Below are 17711 nucleotides of genomic sequence, written 5' to 3' on the forward strand. Positions count from 1 at the left end.
TGTGGAGTTAATGAGGTGCAGCTGGGTGATTTAAGAAGAGAGTGGAAACCAAGTCTGTGAGCAGCTGTGATTTTGTTACTTTGTTATTTTAAAACATAGCTCTTTTATCTAGTGCAAGTCAGAATCAATGCTTGAAAAAAAATGTTCTATTAAACACAATGCATAAAAGGAAAAGTGGCAGTTATTACAAGAAAGGCATTTTGAATTGGGTTATTTTCCTGAATTTTAGATATTGGGCATAAATTGTATCTTAAATAGTGGAGCTGAGATTTCAAAGCTGGTAAAGAAATTTGGACACCCAATTCCAAACAAATGAATGGTGTATCCAAATCTGCTAGGTGGCTTCTAACGTCTCTGGTCTGCAGAAAGTAATGTGAAAAAAGAGCATTTAATTCCAAGGACAAACGGAGTGATACATTGCTGCAGGGAAGCCAGAAGTCTCCCAACTTACTCAGGGTTTTCCTGCTTGGCAGGTCATTATACAGTTGTTCAGCATTGATCTGTAAAGCCCTGTAGAACTCTTGACAGTGTTTGTCTCCTTTCTTTTGCAGGTGGCTTATAAGCTCTGACAGCCTAATATGAAGCAGTGCCTTTGGATTTCTGAACTGTAAGAGACAAAGCACTCATTAGAACAAAGACTATAAAAGCATTGGTACAGTGCTGAATGAGTTCTTACCCTACATTTACATTATGAAAAAGTGAAAAGACAGAGTGCTGGTTATTTTGTTAGAAGTATCTGTCAGTACATGAGCATTTTTTTCTAGGACAGGAAACCAAAATAACGATTTAGACCTCAAATATCAACACTCACAATTTGAACCAGATGCTTAATGTAGCTGGCTCAAGCATTGTTTTAGCATCTGATCAACTTCCGTGTAGCTAGAGCCCAGCAAATCTGTAAATATCCACAATTTGTTTTGGCAGATGTTGAAGTGGATGCAAATCCTATCAAAAGGCTCTACACAAGTGCCTGTCCCCCTCTGTCCCGCCCGGTGCTTATCGGGAGGAGGGGCTGGGGCACTCCTGCAGAGGAGCACGGCTGGGGCAGGGCATTTGTTCTGCTCCCCGGTGGGATCGCTTACTATGCTCCTCTGCAGGAGTATCCTGACCCAGTTCTACAGCAGAAGAGAGCAGGGCACCCACCCACCCAAACAGACTCTCCTCCCAAGAGCAAGGCAGCGTGATACCACAGGCTTCTGCCAGGGCGGACGCAGACATGGCTACGTATAAAAGACGAGGAGCAGGTTACAGTTCAGAGGCATGTTGTTTCCACTGGATGTGGACTGGATACGGGTCCACATTTCTGTACCCACACAGGGCTTTAAGCATAGCCCCCATAAAAGGAAAGATTCTGATCTTGATGTTTATCATTTCCCAAGAGTTTGAGTTCCCAAGGAACCGATCTATGCTACAAGCAATACACACTGTTTATATATGTAAATATAGAAGCAAATAGAAATGCGTTTAATGTCATAGGCTAATAAAAAGTTGTCTGCTTCTAATTTAGTCTTATGAAAATGCACTTTGGCCATGAGATGTTCTATCTATCATGACAGTCCTAGGCTGGGTCTACACGTGCCCCTTCCTTTCGAAAGGGGTGTGTTAATGAGCAGGTTTGAAATATGCTAATGAGGTGCTGCAATGACTATGCAGTGCCTCATTAGCATAATGGCGGCTGCGGCAATTTGAAAGTGTGGCTTCTCCAATCGCGCGCCACCAGTGGAGACGGGACCTTCTGAAAGGACCCCACAAGTTTTTCAAACCCTTCTTTCGATCACAGATAGGAAGAAGGGCTTTCGAAAACTGGGCAGGGGTCCTTTTGGAAGGTCCCGTATCCACAGGCGGCATGTGATTTGAAAAGCCGCACGTTCGAATCACTGCAGCTGCCATTATGCTAATGAGGTGCTGCATATTCATTGCGGCACCTCATTAGCATATTTCAAACCTGCTCATTAACATGCCCCTTTTGAAAGGAAGGGGAACGTGTAGACCCAGCCCTAATGTATCACACTTTGTATTCATCCTGTCTCCCTAGTCATACTGCTACGGAGGAAGAGTTGACCTCCTCCCTGATCTGACAATGTGCTGAACAGAACTAAACCCTACAGTGAGAGTGAAAACGTTACACCTGACCTTGGCTGAAACCCTTTAGACATATGTACCTCTGGAAAGTGTCCAAAATTTTCCCTGACAAATCAATATGAAAGCGTTACACATAGGACCAGTCAGGTAGGTAAAGACAACAGTACACTTCAGATCAATTCCTTATCTAGAGAAAGAGGAATGCTTTCACATGCTCCTTATGAAGGCAAAACTCCCACTGAAGCCCTTTCCCAGTTCCTATGTGTCTTTTTCGAGATGGGGCGACTACATCTGCCCACAGTGTTCAGGATGTGGGCATACCATGGTTTTATATGGGGTGATCTGATATTTTCTGTTCTATTCTGTGTCCATTTCTTAACAATTCCCAATATTCTCTTTGCTTTTTTTGAATGGCTGCTGCACAGCGAGTGGATGTTTTTAGGGAAATTGAGCATGCAAGACGAGGCCTAATGTATATAGAGGGAGTGACAAGTTTTGTAAATGAAAAAGAAGGAAACAAATGTGCACACCTGCGGGGAAAGTGTTCAGTTTCAGTCTGAGCATAAGAAAGGCATCCAGCTGTCATAACATCAGGCCTTACATTTATTCTGGTGCTGCTAAATGAATTAAAGTTTCTTTAACTGTTTGCATCCCACATTATCTAAGGCAGGCCTCAACCCCTAACTATGCAGACAGGACGGCTCAGATTTTGGCCTCAGAAACATTGTCGTACACTACAATAATTCTGCTCGTTTCAGTGGTGGCTGATGACTGAATTTAAACTGGTATAAAACAGGATCCAGTCCGTTGTTCTGAACTCTAAGGGCTGAGTCACCCTGACCCTACATCTTGCATACAGAACAAGTGCAAACTATTACCATGCTATTGTGCTGGTCATTTATACCCACATAACACTCGCTTTGTATCGGTATAAATGATTTTTGCACCCAAAAACAGTGACTACTTAAGAGAGTTTGGCTTTGCTGGCTTTTCTGCTTCAGGCCTGAGCTGTAGTCCAGACTGCTCCACTTTACCTAAGAGTCTGTTTTCACTATGCGGGAGATTGACCCGGTCCATCTTCCTGTGTTTGATTTCATGTGCCTAGTAGGGACACATGAAATCGAACCATCTGGGGTCTACAGTCGACCTCTGTGCTCCTCAGTATCGCGAGGAGAAAGGGAGGTTGATGGGAGAGTTTCTCCTGTTGCCCCTTCTGTGATGATGGCCAGGTAGTTTGATTGCAGATAAATCGATTCTAGCTATGCAATTGCCATAGCTAGAATTGTGTATCTACAATCAGCTTTAAAGCCTAGTGTAGACCTGGCCTCTGGGTGTATTTTTAAATCAGCTTAATTAAACCCTTGTCTGGAGACACTTAAATCAACCTAAACCTGACTTGTACTGATTTAGCACAGAGCCTTCCTCTACGAATGCACCTGTCATTAAATTGGTGCAACCTTGTAATAAAGACAAGGCCCAAGTTCCTCATGATTTCCTTTTCCTAGGGCACAGAAATGTGCTAAGGAGAGGTTCATTAAAAGCTTTGGGGTTCTCCAGTACTACAGTGTTGAGTGCACATTTGGTGCATGGTAAGGAAAAAAAGCATTTAGAGGTTTAAAGATTTGTCTCCAAGACGGACATGGGCAGCTCTACCAGTTGGTATCCTATCCTAAATGCAGGATGTGACACAAAGGTCCATATTCTGTAAGAAAATAGGCTTGTGTTATGAATGTGAACTAACTGAGATATGCTTTATACAAAATAGCTCAAGTAAGGTTTCATCAGAACGGTTATGATTTACTGAATATGATTATCCCATTTTATGTGCATATCATTTTTGTACCTGAAGTTAGCAACATTGACCCGTGTATCTGTATTTCATATTTGCCTTTTTGGGTCACTCCTGCTTCTGACACTTCAGGGACTACAATGGAAAAGCGAGACAGGATTTGATGGCCCTTCAACTGATCAAATGGACTGAGAGAAGACTTGCCCTTCCTGTGGAGGCTCCAAAATGCTACTGATTCATGGATGATGGAATCAGGTGATCTGGCCACCTGATACTAATCTGCATCTGGGCTGCAGAACTGTTCCACAGGAGGATGGGGGCAGGGAATCAAATAAACCAAATTTCTTATGGAAATTCTATTTTAGGCATGGAAGGATTGTAACTGAGGGATTGTAACTGGGTGCAGAGGGGTGCAAGTGTGCGGGAGCTGGGGGGAGGACTGCTGGATCCAGGATGAGAAGTTACGTGACCTGTGAAGGACTCTACCAGAAACAATAACTAGGTTGAGAAGTTATTCTCTATAGCCAGTTTTAGCCTAATCTAGCTCAGTTCACGTGCTTTCTATTCTTTTCTTAGTAATGTGCTTTGTTCTGGTTGCTACCTCTTTGATGACTTAAAATACACCTTTTCATGGTTAATGCATTTATTTCGAACTTACAACATAACCCAGCTTACGTCATTCCAACTGGGGTGTGAGGGGATTTGAGACTCTGTGCAAACTTTCCTTCACACTGAGCCAGTAAATGTATAACTTTGCATTTGTACTCCAATGGGGGGTGGCGGGGTTGGCATGGACATTAGGGTGCTGTAGTAAAGCCCTTAAGCTGAGTCGTCCAAGAGCTGAGCTCAGTGTCAGTGTCAGCAGCTGGTCTTGGCTCCACCTGTGTACTTTGCTGGAGGAGGCTTGAGAGCCTGGCTCAGCAAGGCCACATAAAAGAGGACCCAGGCTGACTGAAAGGGCAGGCTCAGGGTATCTCGAGTACCTTGGCTGGCACCTCAGGGTTCCCAAGCCATCACATGGGATGGCCAGAAAATAAGCTTCCTCCAGAAATGCCATCAGCCTATCCAGTCACTTACCTTTTCTGCTTCTTTATTGGTGAGAATTTGGGGGTAAACTCTGTTGAGCTGAAGAATAACTTTATCAGCCAGATGTTCACTCAGTCTGCCATTGCTTGTGAGAAAGTACCTGTCCTGCCGCAGCCGATCACAGTAAGACTGATCTGTGAACCAAACAGCGAACACAAAGAACAGCTCTTATTTGATGGTAAAACTATCTGTATGTTCTGTATATTGCCTCTTACATGACAAAGGTAACACGTCAGCCAGCTTCATTCCACAGTCATAAAGCCAGATGGGACCCTCAGGTCATCTGGTCTGACCTCTTGCACATCACAGGCCACCAATCCACCCCACATCTGCACATGAAATCCAACCACTGAAAGCAGCTGAAAATATCACACACCACTGGAGATTCAACTATTTCTGTGTCATAGACAAGAGACTAGCAGGGACCAAGTTGCAACAGTGTTCAAAGCTCCACAGTGGCAGGGAACTGATGAACACCATACCTAATTAATAACAAGGCTTCACAAACTTTCGCAAGCTAAGCCAGCTTCCAAGAAAATGCAATAAATTGATGCTCCCTTCAACCTCACCATATGCTCCATATGTAGTTATGTTGTCCACCTGTAACTATACATTTTCTGCACCTCCTTCCCCTCCTTTCTGCTCAGCAGGAAATGCACTCCATAGTGTGGGAAATGCTGACAAAAGATATTTATGTACTACCAAGGCACTAATGGATGTCTCAAATATCACCATGGCATCCACTTGTCTAGCAGACATAAAATTGCTGAAGGGGTATGGACACAAAATACATTTCATAAATATTCAAACAAGTTGCAATGTTTAAAACTATCTTAAAAACCCATTATCTACTATATATTTTAGAGCGTTTGTCTGTTTGTCTGCCTGTTTGACCAAGAACCCCTCCTAAACGGTAAGAGCTAGGACCACCAAGTTCAGAATACAGCTTCCTCTTATCATAACTTAAAGCCAGGTAAGGGTTTTGTTGTGCCATGAAAAGGGGATGTGTCTAGGACGGGATTGCCTCTCATAAAACCAAACAGAAAAGAGACAGAATCACCAAATCATGTAGGCCAGGTGTACCTGCCCCAGTCTTCAGCCTCGCTGACAACACAGCCAGCCTAATCAGGTCTCTGGAAATTGCAAATGGCTTCCCAGTTGCATATTCACATGGCTAATTAGCATAGCCATGCGAGGTTTTGCTGTCGGCAGAGGGAGGTGCCAGCAGTACACATGCTGTGTGGACATGCCTCTGCCAGCTAACCACATCTTTGTTACCAGTCTCTTATCCCCAAATTTTTTCAGAGATAAGGGACTGGCGACAGATGGGGATTTAGCTAGCAAAAGGGCACATCCACATGGCTTGTTTACTGCCGGCACCACCCTTTGCCAACAGCGAGATCTCCTGCAGCTATGCTAATTAGCCACACAAGTATGCAAATGGAAAACCATTTACAATTTCCAGAAACCTGATTAGCCTAGCCCTGCCGGCAGCAGGGCTGAAGACCAAGGCTGTGTAGATGTACCTGTATAGTCCTCCAAATTGGCATAACTGTTTTAATGTTGGAAGACACTGAACCAAGATGAGCCAGAAATATAGGATAAGCCTGGAATAGGATTGTTTCTCAACAAACCTTACAGGCAAGAGATAAAATGGAGAAATTTGGAGCAGGGCTCTGTTCTGGCACAGCTAAACCAGTGCTTAGCATTTGAAAAATGAGAAGAAAATGTTATTGGAACCCATACTGATGATAGTTCCTTTTGGTTAAAACACAGCGAATGGTAACAGTCCACAGGGATGAAATAAAATATATACTTGATGGAATTTCCATTTTTTAAAAAAATTACTCAAATTAACTTCATAACAATAACACTGTATTTTTGAAAAAAAACAATCATTTCAATAAAGCACATACATTTTCCTTTTATTTAAAAAACTGAGTCAAGGACCTGAACAACAGTAGCTTAATATAGAATCTTCTTTATCTTGCAGTGATACCCGTTACGGTTTCGAATAGTTAACGGGCACATCACTGAAACATCTCATATATCTTATTCCTGGCTCCCACCCCTGGAAATGCTGCCATCTCGCTGGTGGCAACTGTACACAGTAATTTAGGGCAGGACAGGAAGGCAGCTATTACAGCCAGTCAGAGCTGCTGGGGTAATTTAATTCAACTGAATGAAGGAATCCTGCAGTCCTGACGTGGTGCTGACAACCAGGCAAAGTTCCACTGACTTACTGCCAGTTTCAGCTGAACAAGACTTGGCACAAGGTATATTCCCAAAACTGAAAGGCAGCCAGGGCATTAGGGACATCTCTGCTATAGCGCCAGGGAGATCTTTATAGCTTTTATGTGACATTCAAGAGTACTCCATTGGATCTCTTACTATGCCTTGCTGCAGTATCTTCCACTGTGCTCCTCACAGACAGCCTTCCAGCATGTAAGTCACACCCTGAATGTTTGTGTGTCAAATGCATTTGGGTTACACACTGGCCATCACCAGCCTGGGTTGAACCTCCAGGTGACCCCAACACATCTACACTTTTAGAATTTCCTCCAGAAGTGTCCTGTACTGCTCTGCCCTCTCCTGGGCAGTACAAAGTAATTTGAGCCTGTTATTCCTTAAAGGGACCAACAGGCTGCTTTACATTCCATTTAGGAAAAGAGGAACCTCCGGTAGCAATAAATCCCTCCAATGAAAGCAAAACAAAGTTAGAAAATAAACAGAACTTCAAAATATAATACGTCATTTAAATTAAGTCCTTCATAATCCTCAGCATATTTAAGATTCTTGGTTTCCTGCATTGCTTTAGGCATTGCTTCCAATTTTCCAATAAATACTTTTGCAGGAGGTTTCGCTTTCAAGCACAGCATTCATCTGAACTCTTTTGGATTTTTCTATTTGTGTCCCATATTTTCAAATACAGATCCATTTAGATTTCACACATTTTTGTTTCTTAGGTTTGAAAGAGGTATTTATTCAGAACCACATTTGAAGTGTTAAAAATGCATGTTCTGACTACTGTGTTCTACGTAAACAACAAGAAGTCCTGTGGCACCTTACAGACTAAAAGATACTTTGGAGCACAAGCTTTCATGGGCAAAGACCCGCTTTGTCGGACAGGTCTGATGAAGTGAGTCTTTGCCCATGAAACCTTGAGCTCCAAAGTATCCGTTAGTCTGTAAGGTGCCACAGGAGTTCTTGCTGTTTTGAAGCTACAGACTAACTCAGCTAACTCTCTGTTACGTGTCTGCTATGTACTTAAGCATTCTTTAGAGACACCAGTGGTACTGCAGACAGATCAGACCAGTGTAGGAAAAGAAACATGGAGACTATCAGAGTACATTTATATGAACTGGCTTTATTGGTATTTTGGGCTGATCTTGTCACGTGATCCTGCCTAGACTGCATGCTTCACTAGCTAAACCTGGAGCGCCAACGGGCGAAGGGACAGCATGAGTATAGAACCTTGACGTGCTGCCCTCAGTATAAACACAGCCCCTGACATTTACACATAGCAGGTTTAGTATTACATTTCCTTTTTTACAGCTGTGCGGTATTGAAAAGGAACAGGAAAGGCTTCATGAAAACCTCCCTCAGTAATCATAATGCAGGAAGACGGCCAGTTGCTCCCATTAAAATAAAAACAAGATCTATTGATATTGGAGAGGACTCGCAATTCTGTAGACACAACTGGGTTTCAGTTAGACTGTTACTGTTTATCCAGTGTAGTAAATGCTTTTACAAATCCTGTATCTTTTCCACGTGTTTCTAATTCTTCCTTTCCAAATTGCCTGCTCTGAGCAGTTTGTATTGAGCTGTTGGGACCAACTGCTGCCCTGATTCAAATGCCATGCAACTCCCTTGGATTTCAAAGCAGCTTCATGAGTCAGAGGAGAGATTGGACTTTCCCCTCTTCATACCATCTGAGCAACTCAGCTGAATGCATGCCAAAATCAGAGAACCATCGGCAGAGTGAATGTAGAGATAGATGCCAACTCTCTGTGCCAAGCCTGTCATACATGGCTCAGAATCTAACGGATTTCATCACAGCATGTAGGACTTCTTTAAGCTGAGGCAGCCATGTTCCTTGCTCTGCCTGTGTGGGCACCAAACTCCATCCTCCTCGTCTCATTTTATTACAGACTCTGAGCTGAGGCCTGAGTATTGCATCTGTTTCTGCACTTCCCCTGGGTTCTTCCACAAGAGAGCATAACACAGGAAGGAAAACAGGAGCGATACAATCACCTGAACACAAGGGGCACTTCAAGACTCAGGTGAATGCAGGTGCTACAGCACCAGCCAGACTTGCTAGAAGAAATGTGCAAATGTAACCCACACGCCTAGGTGTGGTTCACTGTCCCATGTAGTGGTACGTAGACCACTTCACAGAGCAAGAATAAGCATCCTCAGCAGCCTAAGCTGAGAGCCAGCTGGACTTTAGCTCCAGCTGTAGTGGCACCTGCATGAAGCTCTAGAGCTCCCAGGTTTGAGCCTGCCTGTGGGCAGTTACCCAAAGAAAAAATTAAGAAGAGAAAACACCAGCTGACTGTCTTCTCATTCCTTTTTCTACCCTCCTAAGTTTCCCAAATCTGCCACGCAGACAATATGCCACAGTGTATTAACAGCAACTATACTGAGCCCAGAACAACAAGAAGTCTTGTGGCACCTTACAGACTAACAGATGTTTTGGAGCATAAGCTTTTGTGGGCAAAGACCCGCTTCATTAGATGAAACTGGTCTTTGCCCACAAAAGCTTATGCTCCAAAATATCTGACAGTCTATAAGGTGCCACAAGACTTCTTGTTGTTCTCGAAACTACATACTAACACAGCTACCTCTCTGATACTATACTGATCCCAGATGTTTATAGTTAAGAGCACATTCTACACAGACTGGACTACGCCCTGCAATCACAGCCTTTGCAATTACATGGTCACTAAGAAATTGCCACGCTTATCTGGAGCTCTGCGCTGACATTAGAAAATCCCACACTTGGTGAAGAGGGATTGTTAGTCCTGTGGGAATTCTGTACCAGAAAACTAAAAGCGCTGAAACAAAAAATTAACAATTCTGTGCATGGCATTTCAAATTTGGCGTATTTTATTTGTCAAAATAAGTAAGTCTAAATAAATAAATAAGTCTATTTTAATAGACTAATTATAATAGCCTTTGATGCTTACTGAGTGAAGGCTTCTATTTTGAACAGAATACTTGTTAAATTAGTGAGACAAAGAGAAAGATGACACCTTTTCTGAACAACAGCTTACAGGCCAGATCCTGTAAAGACTTTACTCATCTGAGTAGCCCTGTTGAAATCACTGGGGTTACTTGACTGAGGAAAAGGTTGTGGCATTGAACCCTATATTTGTGCATTTCCTAATTACTGTAACAAACTACATTTTGATGACTTCCTTGGAAGCCTTCTACGCATTGTTATAGGACATGAATGTCCCAGAACTCTGTTCGTGATTAGAGCCCCATTGTGCCAGGTGCTGAAATCTCTGGCAGGTATAGCAAAGCACTGCAACGCCATGCCTCCCCATAGGAATGACAATCAGCAGACCAGAGAAAGCTAATATTTAATTTTGAAAGAATAGTTCCCTGCCACAGCTGTTAAATAATGATATTGTCTCCAGGGTGACAGGGTGGCTTATCCTTGGGCTGCACAGCCCAGTCCAAGCCAACCACGAGACCAGAACGAACCTCACCTAAGAGGAATCGGGCAATTTCCTATAAAGAACAGACAACGATTGCAGTGAGACTTGAGAGAATGAGGGAGGCTTGTGTAGGAAAGCCTCTGAGACCAGAGGAATTGCTCTAGCTAGCAAAGCCCGACTTTGGGAGGAGTCCACTAGGGCAATGATATGGAACTGCATTTTTAGGGCTTGTCTACGCTTACCAGGAGATTGGCACTGTGGTTATCAAACCCCCAGTGATCGATTTAGTGGGTCTAGTGAAGACCCACTAAATCAACTGTCAATTGCACTCTTGTTGACTCCAGTACTCCACAGAAATGAGTAGCATAAGGGAAGTCCATGGGAGAGTTTCTCCCATTGACCTCCCACAGAGGGGACCCTGAGGTAACTCAACCTTAGTTAGGTATGCCAACTCCAGCTATTGTATTCACACAGCTGGAATTGTGTAAATTAGGTCGACTTTTGCCCCATACATGGACCTGACTCCAAGAAGGGCTGTGACTGGAAGAGTGACTCCGTGAATTTTGTATAATGAGCACTGAAGAACAGAGGAAAAAGAGGCCTGGTCCTGCAGAATCAGCCCTAATTACACAGGAGCTCTGCGAAGCAGCAACTCATCACATTGCACACCTGTTATTCCTCTACCAACATTCACCTAATTGATGTTGAATCCAGCCCTGGCTTTATTCAGTCATGGAACTGCTGAAAGGAGGCTGACAACATGAAGCAGCTTGTGAACTGAAGACAGTCCCATTCTGGATTCCACCACTCTGCTGAGCCATGAAGATAGATGTAGAAATGGCTCTTAGATTAGCTGCTGTTTCAGTGATTGACAGGAAGTTAACATAATAATGTTCTTATTTATAGGAAAGGGAAACATTTACAGTATAAAGGAGCTGGAGAGGCGCATTCGGAATTGTCATTATTAGTGAGAAGCAACAGAGTTGTAAAGAAATCCTAATTATTACAGGCTGACTCATACTTACTGCCTCCTCAGTCCATTTCCAACGTGCAGACATTTTTTCCCCTTCTACCTAAAATATGGAAGGCCACAGCAGAAGATCCTGGATGCACATCACATTCACATTTCTACCTGGCATGTTGCCTCAGATAGCAAACAAAAGGTAATAAATGCTCCAAGAAGCAAGCAAGGGTAACCAAGCAATATGCCTATCATTTTCAGCCTTCAGGCAGAACACAATTTCCATTATCACCTTTCATAAGACGGCACGTATCTCTTCTTCTTACACAACGGCAACTATAGTTCTGACAAATAGCAGCTAAATGACTGGGGCCTGGTCTATGTTAGGATCTTAGCTGACTTAGGTTGATTTTCTAATCAGTCAGTCCACACTAAAGGGTCTAGGCCGCTGACCTTAAGGGCTCTAAGGTTGATTTTGGTACTCCAGCTTTTCACAAGGAGTAAGGCCATATTCAACCTTGCATGATTGATTTTAGGGGTGTGCAGATGGAGCACTGTGAAATGTGATATTCTTGGCCTCCTGGAGGTGTCCCATAGTGCCTCCATGTGACCGCTCTGGCCACCACTTTCAGCTCTGCTGCTCTCCAGGCGTGCAGAAAACTGCCTGGGAAAGTCTGAATTTCATTCTGTTTGGCCAGCAGAGCAGGCAGCAGACCTCAGCAGCACGCCACAGTAGCATATATGAATTCCCAGGGATTCAGACATGTGCCCATGTGAGGCGGAAGAAGGGTGAAGAAGGTGGGGGCACTTGAGCTCAGTTGTTCCGGAGTGGCCTTCCTAGCTGACTTGCTCCCCATCAGGACTGCTATGGATGGGGCTACTCTGGCCCAGCTAGAATACCCCTGCCTGTGGCGGCCGCTTGGGGAGCAGAGCAAACCCCTGCCCTCGGTGGGCAGGGGGCTGCTCCAGCCCCCACTGGTAAGTAACTGGGTGAGGCTTACCTCTTAATTAGTTAAACTTTAACATTCCTAGTCATTACACCAGCAAAACACAAATAATAATAGGACAAGGATTAAATACCAAATTCTAGTGGTCACTGTCAACACCTTTATAATTAGTCTTTTTGCTTAATTAATGTACCTGTGATAGTCCCCATTTACATGGTAAAGGATATACTGCCATAGTGCATGTATGGTTGCATATAATAGCTTAATAGCAGGATAGAAAATGGCATATGTCACAGTTATAGGGTGAGCTGTGCTGTAGAACCTGTTACTCCCTCCTGAGGTCCCCCTGATGGGGGACAGTTTTGCTACCTTCACCCCTGCGCTGAGCGGAACCATCCATCCAACCTCTCTTAAAGACTGGGTCCCTGGGCAGTCGCCTCCCCATTTACCAGCTCGGTTTTGTATTAACAGGCCAGGCCCAAGTGTGTTTGGCACATCTAAGCCCTTCTCCTCAAGCACCCTCTGAGCAGCAGCTGATGCAAGTGCCTCAAAAACAACTTCTTCAAAACAAACGATGATTTCATCACCCAAAGGTACACAGGAAGACGTGAGAAAGAATAAAACCACGAATGTCTGGGTCTGACTCAACCTTCATTTTTTCCTGGCAATTTTCAGGTAAGTTCTATCCAGCTCAGACCCCCTACTCCTGACTGGGAGAGACAAATGGACGTACAGCTTTCTCTGTGTCTCTGTCAGAAACCACTCTCCCCTGCCGCTACATCCTTTCTATCCAGGCTCAGGTCTGTAACCATTGAGAAATCCCTCTAAGCCTAGGCTCAGGCCTGAGAAGAATAAACCTGGGTAGTCTAGTTGGAGCCAGGCAATTAATTTCCTAATTAATAACTTCCCCATTGTTTCTCTGAGGACTCTTGGAATTCACTCTGACAATACCTTATATTTGTTACTATTTCATTTCTTGCTTGTTTCCCTTGACAGCCTCCTTTGGTATATGACAGACAGGCAAGTATCAAGCAGGTATAGTAAGGTACATATGTTACCCTTAAAAAATACAGCTGTCTCCCTTATTCTCCTCACTATAACAACATTAATAATACACAGGTACCAATTTTACAGATTGCTATGGTGGCCACAGTACCTAAGGATTCCTGAAAACACTTGTTGCAAGTTTCCTTCAATTATTATTCTAAAAAGTTGCTTGGTACTTTTCATAAGCCTGGCATGGTGAAACTGACCGAGTTAGAAACTGAAGGCACAAGATAGGTAAACTGAATGCAAGCTGCACAAGAACCACTTATGGTGAAGGAACGCTCTTTAGGAATGAAAGGTTATTTTCTCTGCTCCTTCAGTTATTGGCCCCTCTGCTCAGATTTCCAAAAAAGGCCCTTTCTTGTCTTAAGTAGACTCACATTCTCAGAGCACTGGTCTGAGACTCTCAAATCACATCTGCTCCTGAACAGCTCGCAGATGATAACGATTTTCGGTCTCCACCGATCTGAGCTGGATTCAAAGTGGTGACTTACATGTGAAAGGCCCTATAAGACTCTGCCTAATCTTGTGCACACAGGAGCCATGTTAGTGTGTTTGACTGCAAGGCTTCATGGTATCGGACTATTCAGAACTGGAACAAGATTTTGGAAATGGATTTCAGGACTGAATAAAGATTTTCCAAATAGTATTCAATATATCCTTCCCAAATATTTTGGGTGATACAGTATGACTGCTTACAAATGCCACATATATATTGGCCCTACATATAAAAAAATCATGACTCAATGGGTAAAGCATGTCTCACATTACAATTAGTCCCATCTTTACAGCTTCAGTGCCTTTGCTTTGGTCCGGCTGTTTTGCAAATGTAGTTGCTAAGAGCGCCAAAGTTGTTACGATATCAGATCAGAAGTGAATAGCTCTAGTAAATGAATGAAAACCTCCTATTGACCCGTGAAATTAAAATGTCAGACTTGTAAACCAAGTAACTCTGCTTTGCACACGTTATTGCCAATTACTCTCACCATCATCACGTTGACGTTAAAAAATCTCTCATTATGCAGAGCGTTAAGAAACCAGTCCTGTTGTTTTGCATGCAAGACTTCTGTCATCCTTACTAGGGATTACTCGTGTGGAAGAGCTGCAGGATTAGGGTATAAATTAACTTTTGGATTAAAAACAGAAAAGAAAACAAAACAAAGAAATCCACGAGCCCAGTGTGTGAAATTCTTTTTTTTTCTTGACATTTTCATAGCTCCAAGGCTCGGATCAAGCTGGAGGTAGTGATTCTCTACCTCACAGTCATAGTAGATGTGCCATCCCAGGCTAAATGCAAAATAAGAAAGGAGGACTTACGTGCCTCCTGCCTGGAACTCCCATTGCCTTCTACCGGAGACTCATTCAGGCTGGGCCTAGAGGATTAGGCTAACAGCCAACTGTGGAGGAGAGATGATATCCTGCACCTACACACATCAGCCGCCTCTGGCTATTTAAATTGATGCCTTTTGTGTTTGTTTAGAAACAAACATACAAATCATTATTCCCATATTAAAGCCATGAGCCAGAAGTTCATATTCATCTGGCAATTGTAATAGCCCTGATTATGATGTGAGTCATTTATAAAAGGCCAGTTGCTAGCCTGGGGCAGCTAGAGGACTTCCAGATGCGAGCCAAAACCAACCCCCTCATGAGTAGAAGGAGCAGTCAAGTTACTGCAAAACTAGTAGTTGTCAGGAAGAAAGAAAATTAAAATTAAAATCTCAAACCACAATCAAAAGCAATGAGGGGTCCTGTGGCACCTTAGAGACTAACACAAATGTATGAGCATAAGCTTTCATGGGCAAAGACCCACTTCGTCAGATGCAGGCCTGCATCTGACGAAGTGGGTCTTTGCCCATGAAAGCTTATGCTCATACATTTGTGTTAGTCTCTAAGGTGCCACAGGACCCGTCGGTGCTTTTGCAGATCCAGACTAACATGGCTACCCCTCTGATACTTGAAACCACAATCAGTCTATCTTGCCCACAGATCTTGAAACCAGCCAGCTCATTCATTTTACTGACACTCTGTATTTCCATTAGAGATGGGTGTGAACTTGAAGAACCACTGTGTGGAGATGTGAGGGACATGCTTTTGTTCTGCACCTACCACAGTGGGACTTGGCCAGGACCGGGGCTCCTAACTGGAGCCCAGAACTTACATGATGACGTATGTGAACCATTACTGCCAGATGTGAATTATTGACCCACTGTGTCAATCGGAGGGATGTAGTATTTACTGCTTTAAGTCAACTGATTACATATAATTCAGGGGCAATGATGTGTCAGAGGAATTAAGGATTGTATCAGAAAATTACTGCTCTGCAAGTTAAAGCGCGACTGGGTTTCCGTCAGAGAGATACGTACACAGACACAGCTCTAGGTTACCCCACAGTGCGTTGTGCCGTGTGACCATGAGCATGGTGCCCGGCCAATGAGGTCTCCTGGCTGTTCACCTCAGGCTGTGCAGTCTGTCACCAAGTCCATTAAAATCAACCTGGTTATTCCACTTCTGGGATACGCAAGCTGAAGGTTCCCCAGGGAAGTGCTTACCCCCATGGTACACTTTATAGAAGAAGAAGAAACTTGACAACGTTTTGAACAGCAGAAATGCACAGGGGTTGAGTTTCCTGCGGAGGGACAGGAGTCAACACTGCTTAAAGTCAAGTTTTCCAGACAAGTATTGGTCAGGACAGAGCACTGCCCAGACACTGCAGCCCTACACTGAAGAAAAGCAGAGAAAGACAAGTCCATAAGGCAGCATAGGCAACTGCTGGGAAGAGACACAAAGGGGGCACCGGCCATGTCACCACCCACCCACATGACTCCTCCCTGTGCCACCCCTAGCCCAGGGGAGGGCAGTGCCTAGGAGGGTGTAGGGCCTGGGCCCAGACCCTCCATGCACCCCAGGACTGGACACTTCCCACCCATGGCTCCACTCCACTCCACCCCTTCCCCCAACCTCCACCTCTGCTCTGCCCCCTCCCTGCCTCTTTCCAGCTCTGCCCACTCCCAGGCCACCTTTTCCCCCAAGCTCCCTCCCCTGAGTGACACAACCCAGGGGACTAGTGAGGGGCCTGGAGGCAGCAGCAGGGGTCAGGCCGCCCCAGCAGTCACGGGCAGCTGTGGGAAGCTGAGTGACCCAGACCCAGCCCACTCTGCTCTCTCAGCCATGTCGTTCCATGTTCTCCTGCCAGTGAGCAAGGGGCACTTCCACCGCTCTCTGCGAGCCTCCTCTCCTGGGAGCCAGGGGGCAGAGCAGGCTGAGGCTGGGTTGCTCCGCTTCCAGCTGCCCAGGAGTGTGGGAGGTGGGCCTGACCCCTTATGGACCCTGGGGCTCCCCAAATGCTGGGCTAAGGGTGTTTGCCCCAAACTGCCCAATGGCTCTGTGCCAGCTGCTGGCTCCTTGTCCCTCCCCACCATAGCAATTGTGGGGACACATCACTCTTCCTGCCCCCCAATGTCTCACCCCTGGAAGGCAGCGTGGGCAACCTAGGAACTGCAAACTGCATATGCCCCCACTGGGGGTCTGCTTGTGGCCAACAAGACATTCTGTTCGGTGTTGCCTACGCACAGGGCTGCCAGAGTCCGCTCGTTTACGCCTAGTATTACTCAAGTGACACACGTGAGAGCCGTGCGCGCCCTCTGTAGCCAATCAGAGTGCTGCTACGATTCAGTGGGCACAGCCCACAAATTCTAGGTATACCAGCAGAGTTAGCAACACCACCCGGGCCCGGAATACAGTCTTGGTTGTAACATGGCCCACTTCCTAGCTTAGGCTGCCCATCGCTGCCATAAGGGCTTCCTCAAGTGGGAACGATTTCCAAACGACTGGCTTTGCCGCTCTTGCTGAGGCCAGACAAACTCATTGCAGAAAATGCTCCTAAATGCCCCCAGCCACTGCTCTGCCTCTCCCCTCCGGCTCTGTGGGCCCCTGCAGCCAGAGTCACTCAACCATAGCCACCAGATGTGCTCTGTGCACCCCCTACAGCGACTGTAAGCTCTGAGCCCCCTGCAGCCACAGCTTCGCACAGCCATCGGGTGCGTGGGCTCCCACAGCCAGAGTCATTCCCCCACACCAACCGGACACCTCTGTGCGCCTTTCCTGCAGCCAGAGACAGGCACTGACCCCGA

At 45.0% G+C, this 17711-nt stretch overlaps 1 protein-coding gene across 4 annotated transcripts in view; it reads right to left on the minus strand.

Annotated features, from left to right (window-relative positions):
* Positions 1-17711, minus strand: part of CARD19 (caspase recruitment domain family member 19) — a 41269-nt gene that overhangs the window by 15392 nt on the left and 8166 nt on the right. For all 4 annotated transcript variants that reach the window (XM_075005794.1, XM_075005793.1, XM_075005791.1 and 1 more), the window contains exons 2-3: positions 4949-5091; positions 452-605 (exon numbers count right to left, since the gene is read on the minus strand). In XM_075005794.1, the coding sequence (XP_074861895.1) occupies positions 452-605; positions 4949-5091 (297 nt within the window). The remainder of the gene's footprint in view (positions 1-451; positions 606-4948; positions 5092-17711) is intronic.

Source organism: Carettochelys insculpta, chromosome 11 (genome assembly GCF_033958435.1).
Source record: "Carettochelys insculpta isolate YL-2023 chromosome 11, ASM3395843v1, whole genome shotgun sequence".
Taxonomy (NCBI): Eukaryota; Metazoa; Chordata; order Testudines; family Carettochelyidae; genus Carettochelys; species Carettochelys insculpta.